The sequence below is a fragment of the Pteropus medius genome, unplaced genomic scaffold (genome assembly GCF_902729225.1).
Source record: "Pteropus medius unplaced genomic scaffold, Ma_sr-lr_union100, whole genome shotgun sequence".
Lineage (NCBI taxonomy): Eukaryota > Metazoa > Chordata > Mammalia > Chiroptera > Pteropodidae > Pteropus > Pteropus medius.
In genome coordinates, this window is record NW_024354499.1 from 10,323,495 (window position 1) to 10,339,932 (window position 16,438).

Genomic DNA, 16,438 nt, shown 5'->3' on the forward strand with positions numbered 1-16,438 from the left:
GCCATATGGTTATTTTGGGATTTTGTTAGGTGTGGAGGAAGTTATCATTTGCTGGTTTCACATGTGCTTTGTTGGTCTCCCAGCCACTCTGAGGCAGTGGACAGAGCCCCTAACTGGGACGTTAGGAGACTGGGATGCTGGCCTCACTCAGCTGCCTGATTTCCAGCAGGTCACTTTCCATTTAGTTTCTGTGTCTTTATATGTAAAATGAGAGTGAGGTGTTGAATGATGGAGGAGGTCTCACCCAGGTTAGAAATTCTCCAGTCTCACAATCACTTCAGAGATAGAGGACTCATTGGCCTTCAGTCATTTTGCATGTAATGTCTTATTTGCTCAGAGAGCTCCTTGAAAAAACAAAGAAAGATAAAGAGTCCTCATAGCCCACTATGCCTTGTGAAATGCTAAAGGAAAAAGCAACATTCTCATTTTATAATGTTTACTTGGTTTTGATGTGGTTTGCATGATACTTGCTTTTTAAAAAGAAAAAGCCTATAAGGCTTTCTTCTGAATATCACATATTTTGGTCAAATTATCTTGCTTTTTTTGGTAACCGAAAGACATGAACTATTAAGTGCTAGAAATGAGAGGGTCTGCAGGAGGTAGCTTACTTTATGCAGATTTTGCTTGAGAAAAATACATGATTTCATCATCCTGAACCTCTGAAAAATTCTGATTGTCGACCTTTTTCCTAATCATGAGTTTGAGTCATAACCACCCTGGGGAGAAATGCATACATTGCTCCCTCATGTTCTTGATTGTTTCCAAAAAAGTTTTAAGACTTTTCTTCTCGTGATATCAAATGCCTATGTGGGCAAAACTAAGGAGAGCAGAGGAGTTACTACTTCCACTAGCAACTGCCTTCTCAAATGTTACAGCTTCCCCGCTGCTTGTCGAAATCACAAGTCCAATTTAAAAAAAAAGGGGCAGAAAATATTCAAATTTTTATTTTATTGTGAAGTTTTTAGCATTCAGGATTTCTTTTGTCCTTTTTCCTTACTTCAGCATCAGTTTTATGTTTCAAAATGTAAGGTGCCAGGCAGGCCTTCCTTTGCTTCTCCTAACAGTTATTGAGTGAACGTACCTTGTCAAATATATGTTAGGTACTAGAAATAAAGAAATAAATAGACTACGATTACGGTGCATACTCTGACCAAGCTTACATAGTCTTGGGAAGGAGCGAAGACTCAAATGTCTGTAAGGACAGATGGTCATAAATAAGCCCTGATAGGAGACAATAGAGAGTGGTGGAGCCTGGAAACAATTGGAGAAATATCTTTATTTAGTTTCCTTCCTTCCTTCCTTCCTCCCTCCCTTCCTCCCTCCCTCCCTTCCCTTCCATCTTTTCCTCCCTGCCTGCCTTCCTACCTTTCTTTCTTCTTTATAATATTCTGCTAACTGAATAAAATAGTATACAAGTCTTCAACTCATAATATAGGTCCAGACAGAGATATGTAAACAAATAATTTTAATCCATTTAGCAGAACTTAAAGATATTTCTAAAGCACTGTTGTTAAAAGCATAGACTCCAGAGCCAGGTTGGTTTTGAATTCCGGCCCCTCCACTTACCAGCTGTTTGACCTTAGGTAAATAATCTTTGCTTCTCTTTTCTGTCTCATTTGGTATTAAATGGTGACAGTATAAGTATTTACTTCATCGGGTTCTCTTGAGCAGTAATTGACTTAAAATGTGTAAAGCTCTTGGAACAGACCTTGGTACACTGTGAGCTCTAAATAAAAGTGGACTGTACTTATTAGGAATGAAATAAGAGAGTATACTATAAAATATCCAAATAGACATAACCTAATAGAATCTTCAAATGGAAAGAATTGTGAATCACCTTGTTGGCACCATTATCTTGCTGCTGGAACCATCCTCCAAAGAGGATATTTCAGCGTTTGCTAATGCAATTAGTTCGGAGGCCCTCAACTAAATCAACACCTGCTCCATTCATTCTTTCCTACACATCAATCAGTTTTGCATGATTCTTATCAAAGGAGCGCTCACCTATGTCTTCTAAAACCGAACCAAGAAGCACCGTGTAATGTGTCAAGATTGCCTCTGATAACATTGTTAACTTCCACGGTGTTTTCTGCGTTGACTGTTCATGTAACATTTCTCTTGGCTTTATCTCAAAAGAAGATATTTTCCCACATGCTTTGAAAATTAGGTAACCATAGCAGTAAGTGGCTTTCAAGCTTAACGTTGCCTTACAGAATCTACAACATAATAAAAAAAATGATAAAGCATTCAGAAGATGTGCACTGTCTGCTCAATTACGGTTTTAAAATTCAGTTATGTTTATTCCTGCACGGGCCCCGTAAGTGTGTGGCTGAATGAGGATATACAGCATAGGGAGCAGAACTAGCCAAGGCTTTGCAAAGCTGTGGTCAGGTATTATGCCTCACTAATCTTGCTCTCTTCTCTTAAAATATATTGCATTTTCGACATTGCTGTATAGGATCTGTTTCTCGATATTCTTTTTTTTCTGTATTCTTTAAGATTTGTTCCTTGAGGAAAATATACATGAAAAGGTTTTGAGGCAGGTGTAGGTCATTGTGTAAAGGGCACAAACCTTAACTAAAAGGATGGGGACTTTTTGCTCTTTTTCTCTCATCTTCTATAGGAATTCTGTAATGGGGGGAATATCAAGAGCATTAACTATTAATATATGAGCAGTAATTTATGTAATTAGACAAAGGAAAATCTGTGTAATTAGACAAAAGAAAATATACAGTTATAGATATTGCATGTGATAACTACTGGTTAAAAATACAGGCTTAGAGAACTTTCTAGAAGAGACCTCATCAGCTGTTTCCAGATAGTCATCTGGTTATTGGAATGGTATGTTATTTTTAGTTATTTTTAATTGACCGTATTTTTCAGTTCTCAGAAGGAGCAGTTTTTATTTTATAGTAAAAATGTTGACAGTGTAAACTACCCACGACGTGTGGTAGGTACACTGCAACTTCCCTGCTTGGCTCCATATGTCTTAATCTGCTCTTATTCTGGTTATTTCATTACATTTGCTCTGTGGCTGGCACTGTTTTCATTTTCATTCTCACTGTAGTTCTAGCCTCCATCATTTGATTCTAGTGCCTGCCATTGCTGAAAGAGTACAAAGACAGGACAAGTTAAATCCTCATCAGCATCTAGGACCATCAACTTTCTGAGTTTTCCATTCCTTCACCCTACCCTCTCTGAGCCTAGCTTTTTACTATACCTTGTCCCTTGCTTCTTAATTCATCTGTCAGCTATTTAAACAGTGCTTACCTTGAGTGCAGGCTCACCCTTCAAAGGATGAGCCACATTTATGCCGTTGCTTCATCATCTGCTTCCTAAATGTCTTTGCCTGAGATGTTGTCCCTCTCTTCTATTTATTACTATCCTGCTTCATTCCATGCTTGAGTTGATATTATTGATAGCTTATGCACAATTATCCTTCCTAATGCCTCCAGGAGTGAATAAAACCAGAAAGATCACCGATTGAAAACCAAGCACTAGCACCATATTTGGGGGCTGGGGCAGGGGTTATGTTCTGACTTAAAGCAATAAGCATTTTTATTGGGAAAATGTTTCATTGCTTCTAAATTATTGTGTACATGAGGAGTGGAATCAACTAAAAACTACTCTCCTAAACTTTAACCAGAGGTTCATCAAAACTTCTCGTTGTAGTGGAGAGGATTGCAATGATAGTGGTGTCAGTGATGTTGATAAAAATGAGTGAGGCCTTCTGCTGTGTGCTTTGAAAGCATCATCTCTAATCTTTAACCCTAATGGTAACCCACAAGACAGCTAACATTATTTTCACCCCCATTTTACAGTCGAAGAGACCGAAACACAAAGATTGAATCATCGACAGGCTCACATATTTAGTAGTGGTTGGGGTGGAGTCGAGATGTGATCCTAGATCTTTGTGACTTTAAATCCATGAGTTTGTATATCTGTACATATGTGTGTATAGCATTTAGAACAACACTTTATATAATAAAACTTTATATAGAAGCACTATATAAATATTATTTGAAGATGTTAATTTGACTTCTTTCCAACAGAGGGAAGTGGCTTGGGGAGCTCAAGCGGCTTTGCCATAGAAACACTGTTCTGAGCTTAGGTCTATAATCGAGTAAAGGAGATTGAATACAAAAGTATCTATAACAGAAACGGCAGATCTGTTATCTTCTCTTTATTGCTCCCTTCCCTCTCCTATATACACGTTCTATTTCTTAGCTAAATATTTTAATATTATAGAAAAAGCAGTTCCCTGGGAAAATAGCTAATTTTATCCTGATAAACTTATCACTGTAATATAGATTTCCATTTTACTTCAGTAATCCTAAAACTATAGGGATATAAAACACATTAAAGTCATAGCCAACTTTGGATTGCCTTTCCTGTGCAGTCTTTAATAACATGAAATCATTTGTCTGTGTTTAAAATGAGTTTTTACTTTTAATTAAATTGAATTAAATCATCTTCTATTTATCTTAGGAAAAATCTCAGAATTTAACATGAGATTTCCATTTGCAGAGTCCTATCTACTAAGATAGGTCTTCTCTCTTCTCTTCTCACCTCTCTTCTCCCTTCCCCTCTCCTCCTCTCCCCTCCCCTCCTCCTCCTCCCTTCCCTCTCCTCTCCCTTCCTTCCCTCTCCTCCCTCCTCCTTTCCTCCTCTCCCTCCCTCCTCCTCACCTCTGTTTACTCTCTTCTCACCCTTCCCTAGTCTTACAGATATCTCCTGAGCTGCTTCCAGGGGTGCCTGCTATGGACCACAAGTTGTTTAGCTCCATCTGAGAGCTCTATATGGATTTATGTGGCACTCATTGGCTTTGAAGCAGTATTTATGACCAAATGGTCAGTATCTGAAGTGCCATTATACTACCCTCTGTACAAAAACCTGAACTTGAAAATCAATTTGATTAGGTATGATACCACCACAGGCTGGGAGGGTGTGCCTTTGTTCTGAGAGTTGTCCTTTCTGAGCTCCACTACTCTTACCCAAGCTGTGGCTCATATCAATTTAATCTGCAGAATTTGAGATCAACCATGTAGGTTCGTATGCAGAATAAATCTCCCCTTTCTTTGAATAAGTAGATCCAGTCCACTTATCCATTTATCTGCGGTGACCCTCTCAATATTTCATGAGATTTGCCTTGATGTATAATGTTCTTTCTAGTTGCACTGTACAGTTGGAAATGAGGTAGCCTTCTTTTTCACACCACACAGATATCTTCTAATGAGTCTTTTTTGGAGGGGCACGGAGGAGGAGGAGATTTATGTAAGGCTGTGACAAGGGTGGGACACTTGGTTTGAATCTATATCTCCTAACTGCCAACCTCTGTTTTAAAGTTTATTTAGTCCTCTAGGGCCATGCATCTTGAAAATTCACCATTGTGCCAGTATGGTAATGGAATTTTAAGTTTCTCCCTGGCTGTTGTTATATATCAAGGTATTTGTTTATGCCTAAGCATAAAAGATAAGCTAGTCCGCAACATAACATACTTATTATAGATGGTAGTCTCTTTTAAAAATTCAACAGCACGGTATATTTCCTTACACACCCACATTTCCCAAGTATAAAAATATCACCGTGAGCATTTAAATAACTATAATACTAACTGAGCAAATTACATTTTATTCCGATCTGCCTGTAAAATGGAAAGAAGTGTTTTTTTATTTTTCCTTGTATCTTAGGATAAATTACAGAACACACAGACTTTCAATGATATAATTGACTTTACTTAAATGAGCTAGGTTTTGATTAATAGATGAGAAGTATCATTTCCATAAATACAATATTAAATGAATTGTTTTACCCTAAATTAAATAATTGGTCATATTACTGGTACTCTTCTAGTTTATTGAAGCTTTTATGCACTTGTGTACGCTCTGCTATGTGAAGCTTCATTATGCTTCCTGTCAGCCCTCTCCACCCCAGGTGGGAACCCACCCCATTGACATGGGACCTGTCTCACCCTACTTAATGATCTCCCTCTGGTGTCCACACCTGAAGTCCCTTTGCGTACCTGCCACTTGCATTGTGTCAGTATTCACAAGTCCACACTCTCTCCCTCTGGTCTCCACGTCTAACCTGTCTCTGGATCCATTGTTTCTCCAATACAGATCTCATTAATATTGCCTTCCTTCCCGTATCACATTCCTTTTCCCTCTTTACTAGGCCCTCATTACTGCTTTCTCAGATTATAACTGCATTTTCCCTATCTGCTTTCTCTTCCCTATCCTTGTCCCTTCCACTTTATTTTATGGATCGTGGCCAAAATAGAAATCTATTCATGTCATTTCCCTCCCTTGGAGCACACAGTCCAGATCTCTCTCATGGTGTTCCAAGCACCGGCACCTCTCTCCTCTGTACCCCTTCTTCACTGTGCTTTCCCCGTGACTGCAGTTCCCCACCCCCAGGGCTTAGTCTGGGTTTGGGAGCCGTGCACACAATTCACACCGTCTAAGGTGTCACCTTTGTCTTCGTGGTAAACACTTAGTTCTTCGAAGCCCATCTGAGGCGACAGCTTCCCCCCAGCCTCATATTTTATAAGTAAATTACTCCCTTCTCTCTTTTGCCTACATTCTTCACCATATGACTGTTATGACATGTAAGCACTGTATTGTATGAATTTACATGTTTCCTTATTAGATTGTCACCTTTCTCAGTCACCTTTGTAATTCCAGAGCCTAGCAGACAATCTGACACAAGTATGTGTTTAATAAACATTTGTAGAATTGGTTCAATAGTCTTATAAATGTTCTCTGTATTGGAGAATAGGTTCCTAACAGAGTATTAAGAGACTAAATTTTTGATATCTCTATAGTCTGCACTTGTCTGACTCGACTAAGAGTACAGAGTTAACGAGGCTAAGGTCTTAAGTTTCAATCCTCTGTAGAGCAGTCATCATTGTACCTGAACTGACAGGAACCTTAACTAGCTGCCTAAAATATCATTCGTTCCAAGGGAAATGAAGAGTGAGAATGATTAAGATAAGGGCAAATTCATCTCAACTATTTGACACATTGAATTCAATATATTCTATTTATTCCACATTTAATGTGACACGAGCACCTTGTTTTGTCCACAGCACCTGCCCGTGTGTACTGATGCTTTTGCCTTGAAAGGTGCTGCTGTGCTGGAGGTGACAGAAGTACTACGGTCCATGGCAGTTTTGCAATGAAAGCCACAATCATCCATCCACAGATCTTTAGGATTGCCAGCCCCTGAGCCTCCCGTCTACCCACACGCCTCCCTGTTTGTCTTCCAGGTGAGACCATGCGCATCGCCTCCTCGGAATTTGCTGATGACCCGTGCTCATCTGTGAAGCGTGGCACCATGGTGCGAGCGGCAAGGGCTTTGCTATCGGCTGTAACACGCTTACTCATCCTGGCGGACATGGCAGATGTCATGAGACTTTTATCTCATCTGAAAATTGTACGTATGTAGAACTTACCAAAACTTGCTTTACGTGGTTGGCAATATTGGCCACATATTTTGCAGCACTGATTCCTACTGAAGATGTGTCACTCCTCAACAGATCACTTGGTCACTCATCCATGTGGTACGCCCCCAATTTTTCTAATACTTAAATCATATTCAACAACATATTCAAAAAGTTATAGAACATTTACTTGAATTGTTTTTTCTCTCAAAACACAGAGTTTAACTTTCCCTCTTACTTCCTTGAGTACAAAACTGCATTCTCTTCGGCTGCAGAGGCCGAGCGTGGTTCACCTGTCTTGGCTCTGTCTTAAGATTCAGAGCAGTGCTGGTCCATGTGTTGATTCAAACTAGGTCGGCTCTGCTGGTTATCTGGCCAGATGACTGCTCGTGCCCATCTTAACATACATCACATGTTGAATATATTTTGTTAGCTTCTCCAGACTTACCCTTATTTATATATATGGACTCTTAGTCTTGCAATAAAAAGCCCCATCACTCCTCCCTGTGTAGAATCAACCTTGTCACACCACACTTGACATCTGTCACACTCAATTGAGTCTCCGGGGACATCAGTGCCCCACTAACCCATGTAACTCCATTACATGTGCCTTTCTTGTCATGGTTCCTTGGTTCCTTTTCACTCTCGTGTTTCCTAATGGAAGTGGAGCCCTACCCTCTTCACAAATTTTACTGGACCAGGGGCCAAGGCAACCTTCCCAGTCCTCAATGGCTCAGCTTTTCTCTGTTTTCCCAGTTGCCGACTGATAACTAGTTGCAACCAGGATGGTTCAACCATTTGAACTAAGATGATTACATTAGTTGCTTAGCAATATGGCTTCTGCCTAGAGAGTCTCTATTCCATGCCCTCAATGAGTCTTATTCCTAGACAACTGGCACCAACCCTGGACTGATCTCAGATCTTTAGATGAACCATGCATTTTCCTTTTTGGGGAACCAACTTATTCCTGGCTTAGTTTCCCTAGCCCTGGCCATTCCTGGCATATCACTTTCCCTATTAGTCAACCATCCAGGTGTTCTTTTCTTTGTCAGTGAAATGAACGATGAGGGGGCAGGTGAGATGGGAAATGAATAATGAGAACTTGCTCTCCATCTTAGATTTGTTCAGTAATTTTCAAAGAAGTTACAAGCACCACAAATGTTTTCTGTCAAAATTTTTTGGGCCAGATCTTTTATCTGACTTCGCCTCAGTAAAGTGGCCAAGATTTCCAAGTTATGTATAAACCTCACAATACTATGAAAAACCTCAAATTCCAACATCTTTGTCTTGAGTTCAATGGTCATAAACCATCAATCGCTTCACGGTTTCTGTTACAGGTGCCTGAAGAGCCAAGGGACACAAAGGAGAAACTACTTGGAAGTTTTTCTCAGATTCTTCTAACAGAATAGGCCCTCAAAAGCCAGGAAAGTTTCTTGCAAATAGGATGATGTGGGCAATATGAGGAGAGACTTTACCTGTCTCAGAGGTATTGAGACATCACGATTAAACATCATGATTAAACCATTTGGCCATCAGAGTAAGACTGACCAGATTTAACCTTGGTTTGATGTCTACTTACCAGCTGTATTGTAACCTACCACATAACTTCCTTACATCTCAGACACTACTGTTAATAAGGCCTAATGACAGTACAACTCTCAGAGTTGTGGGGACGTTTAAATGAGGGAAATTCTTATGAAGCATTTATCATAGTCTCGCACAAAGTAAGCATTTGAATAATGGTGGTCACGTTGCCATGGTAAGATCCCTTCTGCAGACTGAAGTGCTGGCTGTCATTCCTCTAGCCCACCTGTGTCATATGCATCTTTTAGGCAACAGATAACTTTGTTCTCAAGTGTGCTGGAGAAAAAGTCCTATCTTTCCCTTACAGCCTACTTAGGCAACATTTTAAGAAAGATCTTTCCCAGGATGGACAATCTTCCTTTACCCAGAAGGACAAGAGAACTGAGCCTAAAGAAATTAACTTTACATCTCATGTGGCATTCTTCCCTGTGCTCCGGAAGGCCCAGTTCAGCCATTCATGGGGAGTGATGACAGGATAAACATTCTGCTCAGAAGAGTGCTCATGAAATCCCAGCCTGTAATGTGATGTGTGGCACCAGTTGCTACCTGTAGCCTTGTCTTTCCACCCACCTGTTTTGACCAGTGCTGTTGGTTGATAATACCACTGCAGTTTGTCGTGATGTGGAGTCAGTTGTATTCTCTTCCCTGCATAGCAGATTAAAGGAAGTTAAAAAAAAAAAAAAAAAAAGGAAAATAAAAGGATTTAGCCCCAAATCATGAAAAGGTCAACCCAGCAGTATTAAGAAGTCCCGTCAGACTGTCAGTAGTAAAATTAAAAATGATTGAAGACTAAATAACACATTTGTTCTACTTGGAGCGTAGCCTCTGCAGTGAACAGCAGTGGTGGAATGTTGCTATCTTGTGGGACAAGTGAGGAATTACAGTTTCTAGTGCTATCTCTGAATTACTCAGCCGGTGTTCCATGGCACGCTGTGGGTTCAGGTCAGTCAGGCTCTCGTATTATGGGGCTCTGGGCCTCACACACCCATAAAAAGACAATGCAAGAGTTCATTGCAAACAGACATGGTATATAATTCTTAGTAGCATCTTTGTGCTTTTCCACAGAAGCACATTGTCTCATAAACAAGTGTTGTCTGCCAGCATCTATTAATTTGTTTTTAACTAGGATGAAGAAAATATCTTTCTATGTTTTGATAGAGCAGGTTAGAATTATCATCTACACCTTTATTAAGACTTTTTCCAAATAAAAAGAGTTTCTTTATCATAAAGGTGATTAAACGTAGATTAGAATAAGAGTGACAGGCGCTTTTTAATTGTAGTGACTCAGTTTGCTGTTGGTTTAGAAGCTTGAGTAACACCCTGCAGTGAGTCAGTCCTCTAGCTTCCTGTCATGGTAACCATGACCCAGCTGTTTTACCTTTCAGCATTACACATGATATTTTATTTTTTATCCTTTAGGACATATACCAAATTTTATTGCTATTCTTTCCAGATGTTGATTTTTTTCATTTTTGAGTAACTTACATTTTTGAGTAACTTACAGGAACATAGAAGAATTGCCTTCTTATCAGAAACTTGTATTCATGTTTTTCCATTAATAATTCACTTAGTAGACGAAGACTAGTCGATTTAGTCTCCTAAAACACCCACCTTCATTCTCTGCCCTGCAACCTGATAGGTAATTGTTGGCAAATCGAGTAATCGTGAGCAAATATTCGGCCACTAAAAGTGAGTGGAGACTTGGGAGCTCTGCAGAGGTGGTGTGATTTGGCAGGTTCTCTGCATTCTGCTTTATAATTATATTTGGAAACATAAGTTTATATGGCTGCTAAGGAGTCCATCTTTTCACGTAACATACAGATATGATAGTTGTCCATATTATCCTACTTGTTTTATCATACTTGAATTGTGTGTGCTTTAATATGGAACCCTTTTTTGAGTATATTATATCAGTGGGTCCCAAAACAGTTTTCGCTACTGTACTTGTTTCAAATTCAGGAGACTAGTGATGGAATAGCGAGTGGCACAATTCAAAGCTGAATTATCACCAAAGGTGGGATTCGATGTTCCTGAGCAAAGCTAAAGTACTCAGTTGTACATCAGACATCTTTAAAAAATACTGAATTTTAATAGCATTTATTGTTGAAGCTGCTGGTGAGTGATTCCCTAGCCAGACACCTGGTGTCTCCTGCAATCAGTTAATATTGTTTTAGGTTGACATGTGGTACTTAAGACTTTTAAAGGAATCACACATTTCAATCAGTGATCTTGAAGAGGGATATTTATTTTCTCTAGGCTCTGAATTAATGTAATCAGATTATATTGTCAGATTTTAGCCTTGGTGATGGCATTATGCATGAACACATCTAGACATGTGTGTGTCAGAGAAAACAGTCACCTTTTTTCTATCTTCAGGCTAGGTCCTAGAATAATGATGTTCTCGATTATCTCAAAATTTCTCTTCAAAAAGTGGAATAGCAAAAACAGAAAACAACAACCCCTTGGTCAACTTCTAAGGAAAGGCAGATTTTCTTAGTGGCTACCAAGGACTAAATCAAATTCTGCTGTTCCATTGTTTGGGAGCATTGATGGACAGGGTGACTTTAATATTACCTGTGCTTTCTGTGACATTAACATCAAATAGTTTTGTGCATCTTCAGTAACTTATTATTTCTCAATAGTCTCCCATTTAGCCCTGAAGGTCTAATGTGGCTCTTGTATTTGAATAACAGCCATCAGTTGGTATAAAATATTTTTGTCTCTGATTATAAAGGTAGAAATGATTGCATGGGTTCCTAGCATATCTTTTCTGTTAGAGCTGTCATTGGCATTCACTTCATACATCTGAGTTGTTCAGAATTTATCATTTATTCAGTTTATCCTTTCGAGAAATACTTATCTGTGCCAAGACAGATAACCTCAAAGATGAGTAAGGCTCAGATCCTGCCTTCGAAGCCTTATAGGCTAGTAGGGGAGACTTTAAGCAAGAGTACAGTTCATCTTAGGAAAATGTGCATATTGATACGGTCTCACCTAGAAGGAAAACATAACGATTAGGATGTTTTCATTTTTAAATAACAGAGACCTAACTCAGCTTGGTCTTTTAAAAAGGGAATATATTGGCTCACCAAACAAAAAGCTTGCAGCTTCAGGCAAGGCTTGATCAAGGCACAAATTGTGACAGCGATTAGGTGTCTATGTATTTTTCTTCGGTGCAGATCCCCTGGGTTTCAAGCCAGGCTTCTGTGCTCACTTGCTGTAAGACCTTGCAAGCAAGTCATGTTACTCTGACCTCAGTTTCTCCTCTGTAAAATATAAACTAAAACAAACAAACAGAAACTTCAGAGAGCTGTTTTTGAGGACTAAATTAGATATGAGCAAACCACTTAGAACAATGTCTGACACACTGTAAATACTCAATGACACTGGCTAGTGTCATTTTACTTTCAAAAGCCAAAAATAACTTTGGAAACATAGCAAGCTCTATTATTGTTGTGCTTTATAAAACATGGCACTTTAAGAATAAATGACAATAGCATTTAATCATTCTTGATTTCTAATGAAATCATTTTCCTCACCTGTTAACAAGGAACCAAAATTCAATGAAGAAGGCCAGCTTATCTTTAAGAGGCAGAAAGATAAAGTATGAAAACTCTGAGACACCGTGGTCAAACCAGAGTACGTGGCTAAACAAGAAAAGTAGTTAAATGTAGAATCTTATACTCATTCATTTGTTCACTTGGCCAACTCCTATTTCCAGGATAAAATCTTTTTTTTTTTTTTTAATTTAGCTATAAACCCAGAATCTAACAAGGGAGTTACATATGACTTATAGTTTCATCAATGTCACTTAAAATCAATCGAGTATCAACAGTAGGACCCTGGAATGAGGTCAGTCTGTCCAGACAGAAATGATGATCATAACAGCCATGGTTTACAGCACTGCTATGGGCAGTGACTGTTGACAAAGGAACCAGATCGCACAGTCCAGGAGGGGCAGGATCAGATAGCTCAGTTCAACATTACCGCTGTCCCTGTGTGCCTGCCTAGCTCCTAGTAGGTGCTTTGTAAGTATGTAATGGATAAACGAATTCTCAAGCTACATTTTTATTATCGAAGTAAATTAAGTGCAATTTCAATCAGCAGAATTGGAGGCTGATTTAAAGAATGTCGCAAAGTTTGACACAGCTGTGGACTAAATAATAGCGGCAGACAGGCTTGCTTTAGGAATGGGGGCAGGGGCTATTTTGAACAAGCTCTATGAGAAGACTAAGACTTTGAGTTTAACTGACAAGTTCTGAAAATAATATTTAAATCTACTAATTAGGGAGGAAATTTAATATCTCTAGAAGTTTCAGTCTTTTCAGCTGTACCTGTGTACAAGCTGTCACTATTAAGGACAGGAAAACCTGGTTGAGCAAAGCATTCTCGCTTTGGTGTTCATGAGTTCAGTCTGGCCGGGGGAGGAGAACAGCTGTCTGTAATGTCCGAGATCACGAGGACATTCATAATGAGGAAGGCTATGACAGCTTATGATCCAGGACACAGAGTCTCCCAGACCTCCTCCTTATTATAACACCTCCCGCATTAGCTCGACCCTCTTTCTCAGCGCCATCGCAGCCGCCTGCCGCCTGTATCCTCTCCACAGCGTCCCCTCCACCCCTCCCAAGTCCCCTGTCATCTGCAGACTTTCCAAGAGTAAAATGAAGTCTTTCCTCTTCAAAATTACTTAGGAAAAAAATTTTCCCTCCGATAGATACTATGTAGCACGTCAGTATCTTTCTTTAAGGAGCTCCTAATTCTTGCCAGGCACTCTGCTAAGTATTTGCTATTCTACATTTATTTTTCTTTTTTCCTTCTTTTGTTCTTTTTAATATATAATGTGCCTGGTTTATTTGGGAAAAGGGTAGAGAGGACATCTTTGCCTACCATTTCCATTTCTGTAACATTCTTTGGTCTATTCGAGTTCTCTATTTCTTTTTGTATCACATTGACATTTTATATCTTTTAGAATTTAACTATATAGGTTTTCAAATTTATTAGGGTAGAAGGTGTTATTCTTTCATTTTTAGCTTTTTATGTCTTATTGTTTAAATTGTCTCTTGTGGATGATATATCATTGGATCTTTTATTAAAAGCCCGATCTGAGAGTTTGCCTTCTAATTAGAGCATTCATCGCCTTTATATTCATTTTTTATATGTGGATTTAGTTGTCCATCTTATTTTATAGTTCCCATTTATATCCCTTCTTCATTTCTTATCTCTTTTAATTCTTAGAACAACCTTATGTAGCGTGTAGACAAACACTATTGCCTTCATTTTATTAAGGAAGACACGGGGTGTTGAAAGGTTTAGTGGCCTTCCAAGCACCTCTGCTGTATAAGAACTGCCTTTTAAAGTGCTTGTTTGGCTTATAGGAGTCAATTTCCTTCTCCCAGACACCCAGAAAGAACAAAAAAAATCATTGGCTCTGTTCCAAAGTTAAAACTTGATTTTGATTTCTGAAAAGTACCTGATGACTGTCTTTCTCCTTTTTTTCCTCCTCCCTGTCCCTTCCACTTTCTACCTATTCTCTATCTCTGTCTCTCTCTGCGTCATCAGTCTACCCAATAGCAGCATCTGCACCCATAACCCAGACTTTGGTCCCATTCCCTCCATTTCTGTGGGACTTTGGTAGGATTCTGAGAACTTTTCACTAGGTGACCTCTCAGATCCTTCCAGATTAAACTGAGTATGAATAAGTCTACCTTAAATCTCTGAGTATGACTAAGTCTACCTTTATTGCTGTTTCTTTTCAAAAGAACTTCACTGAAGTAGAAACATAAATTCAAACTGCATCTGTATTCTTCAGAGAAAACCAATGAGAAAGTAAATTATGTGTTACACCACAAAATAAATACTCCAAATTGGTCTGATTAACAACCAGAAAGAAGCCTGTTTTATATTTATATAAAACAAATATATATATTTATATAAAACAAATCCAAGATTTAGCTCTCTCTGAGATAATTATTTTGCTCTTCCCTGAAACCAGTTTTTATGTCCTGAGAAAAGACCTACAACTCAAATAAGCAGCAGGAACAAATTAACTGCTCAGGCTGTCTGTCCCTCTGTGAAGCTGTTGATAGCCACGTTAAGACTATTATAAACTTATTAGAAAGGGAGACATCACTGTTCTGTTCTTTTAAAGACTTGAGTTAGGAGATTCTCATTAAACTATGAAAATACTTTAAATGGGCCATTCTATACCATAAAATGAAATTTGATTTCAGTCCCTAAAACACATGCTGATATATAACGGTTCCTTTTTCAACTATACTTCTTTCTTTTCTTCTGGGTATTATTAGAGCCTGGATAGAAATTGGAAAAGTCCAACACTGGGGAGTTAAGTCACCATTTTATATTTTTTCAACTAGGAAGAAGAAAAGATGCAGAATGCCATAGAAAATGAGAATGGAAACTTAATTCTATGTGGAATCTAGATTACCATTCTAACTAACTTCCCTTGCTACAACTCTTCCCTTAATGAGATAAATTAGCTAGTTGAACAGCATTATATCTATTGAGTAAAAGGTTTGGTTTATATGCACTATGCTCTTTTTCCACTCAGTGAAACTTGTTAAGAAAGTCAGATTAGCCACCTTTGCAACTGTGTCGAATTTAAGCAAATTTGCCAATCTCTCCATCTCAGAACTGTGTTAATCTTTGGCTTTTCCCAGCCACTTTAGTGGTCATTTGTATTTCTGCATTGTCAAACAATAAACTGTCTATATCTTGTCCTTTGTTTTGATCCAAACTACAAGAGCCAATTGGAGTTCTGCAGGAAGTCTGTGTATTCTCTGCATTTCTTATCACTCCTGCAGAGCTGCCTTCTCTTTCTCTGTTGCCTCTCTCAGAAGCCTGCACTGCAACCTCTGTGCCAGGCTCCTTTCATAACTAACAACTTTTGATTTTGTAAACACATATCTGTCTTATGCCTTATTCACTCAGGATTGTGTTCTTTGCTATTTCTGCTGATAAAATAATTTCTACAAATATGCTACGTGACTGACAATGACTTGGTTGATTGCTTCACCATAATATCTTAATTTTAGTTAAGTCTAAAGGTATTATAACCTTAAAGGGTTACAGATTGTAGAAATCTTCACACCATGTTAAAGTTAAAATCATCCTGGAGGGGAGGAGACTTTAGTACCTCTCAGATCCTCAAATCATTTTTAAAGGAGTTCTTAATGAAATTGATAATTCAAGTACAAGTCTACGCTGGAAAAATTCAGTGACAGTTTGCAGGAATTTGGAAGCAGAGCATATCATTAGGGTGGCATGCTTGCTGTCATTCTGTTCAGCCCAGTCGATGACACCTTTAGTGACAACAAAACGTCAATTCATTTTCTTCTGAGGCTTAATATCTCCTCTTTCCATTAGGTGGCAGGGTGTAAACTCAGATTAAAA

The 16,438-nt window shown here is 38.7% G+C and overlaps 1 protein-coding gene across 2 annotated transcripts in view; it reads left to right on the forward strand.

The window, feature by feature from the left end:
• Window positions 1-16,438, forward strand: part of CTNNA2 (catenin alpha 2) — a 990,025-nt gene that overhangs the window by 286,031 nt on the left and 687,556 nt on the right. For both annotated transcript variants that reach the window (XM_039852490.1, XM_039852491.1), the window contains exon 4: window positions 7,268-7,434. In XM_039852490.1, the coding sequence (XP_039708424.1) occupies window positions 7,268-7,434 (167 nt within the window). The remainder of the gene's footprint in view (window positions 1-7,267; window positions 7,435-16,438) is intronic.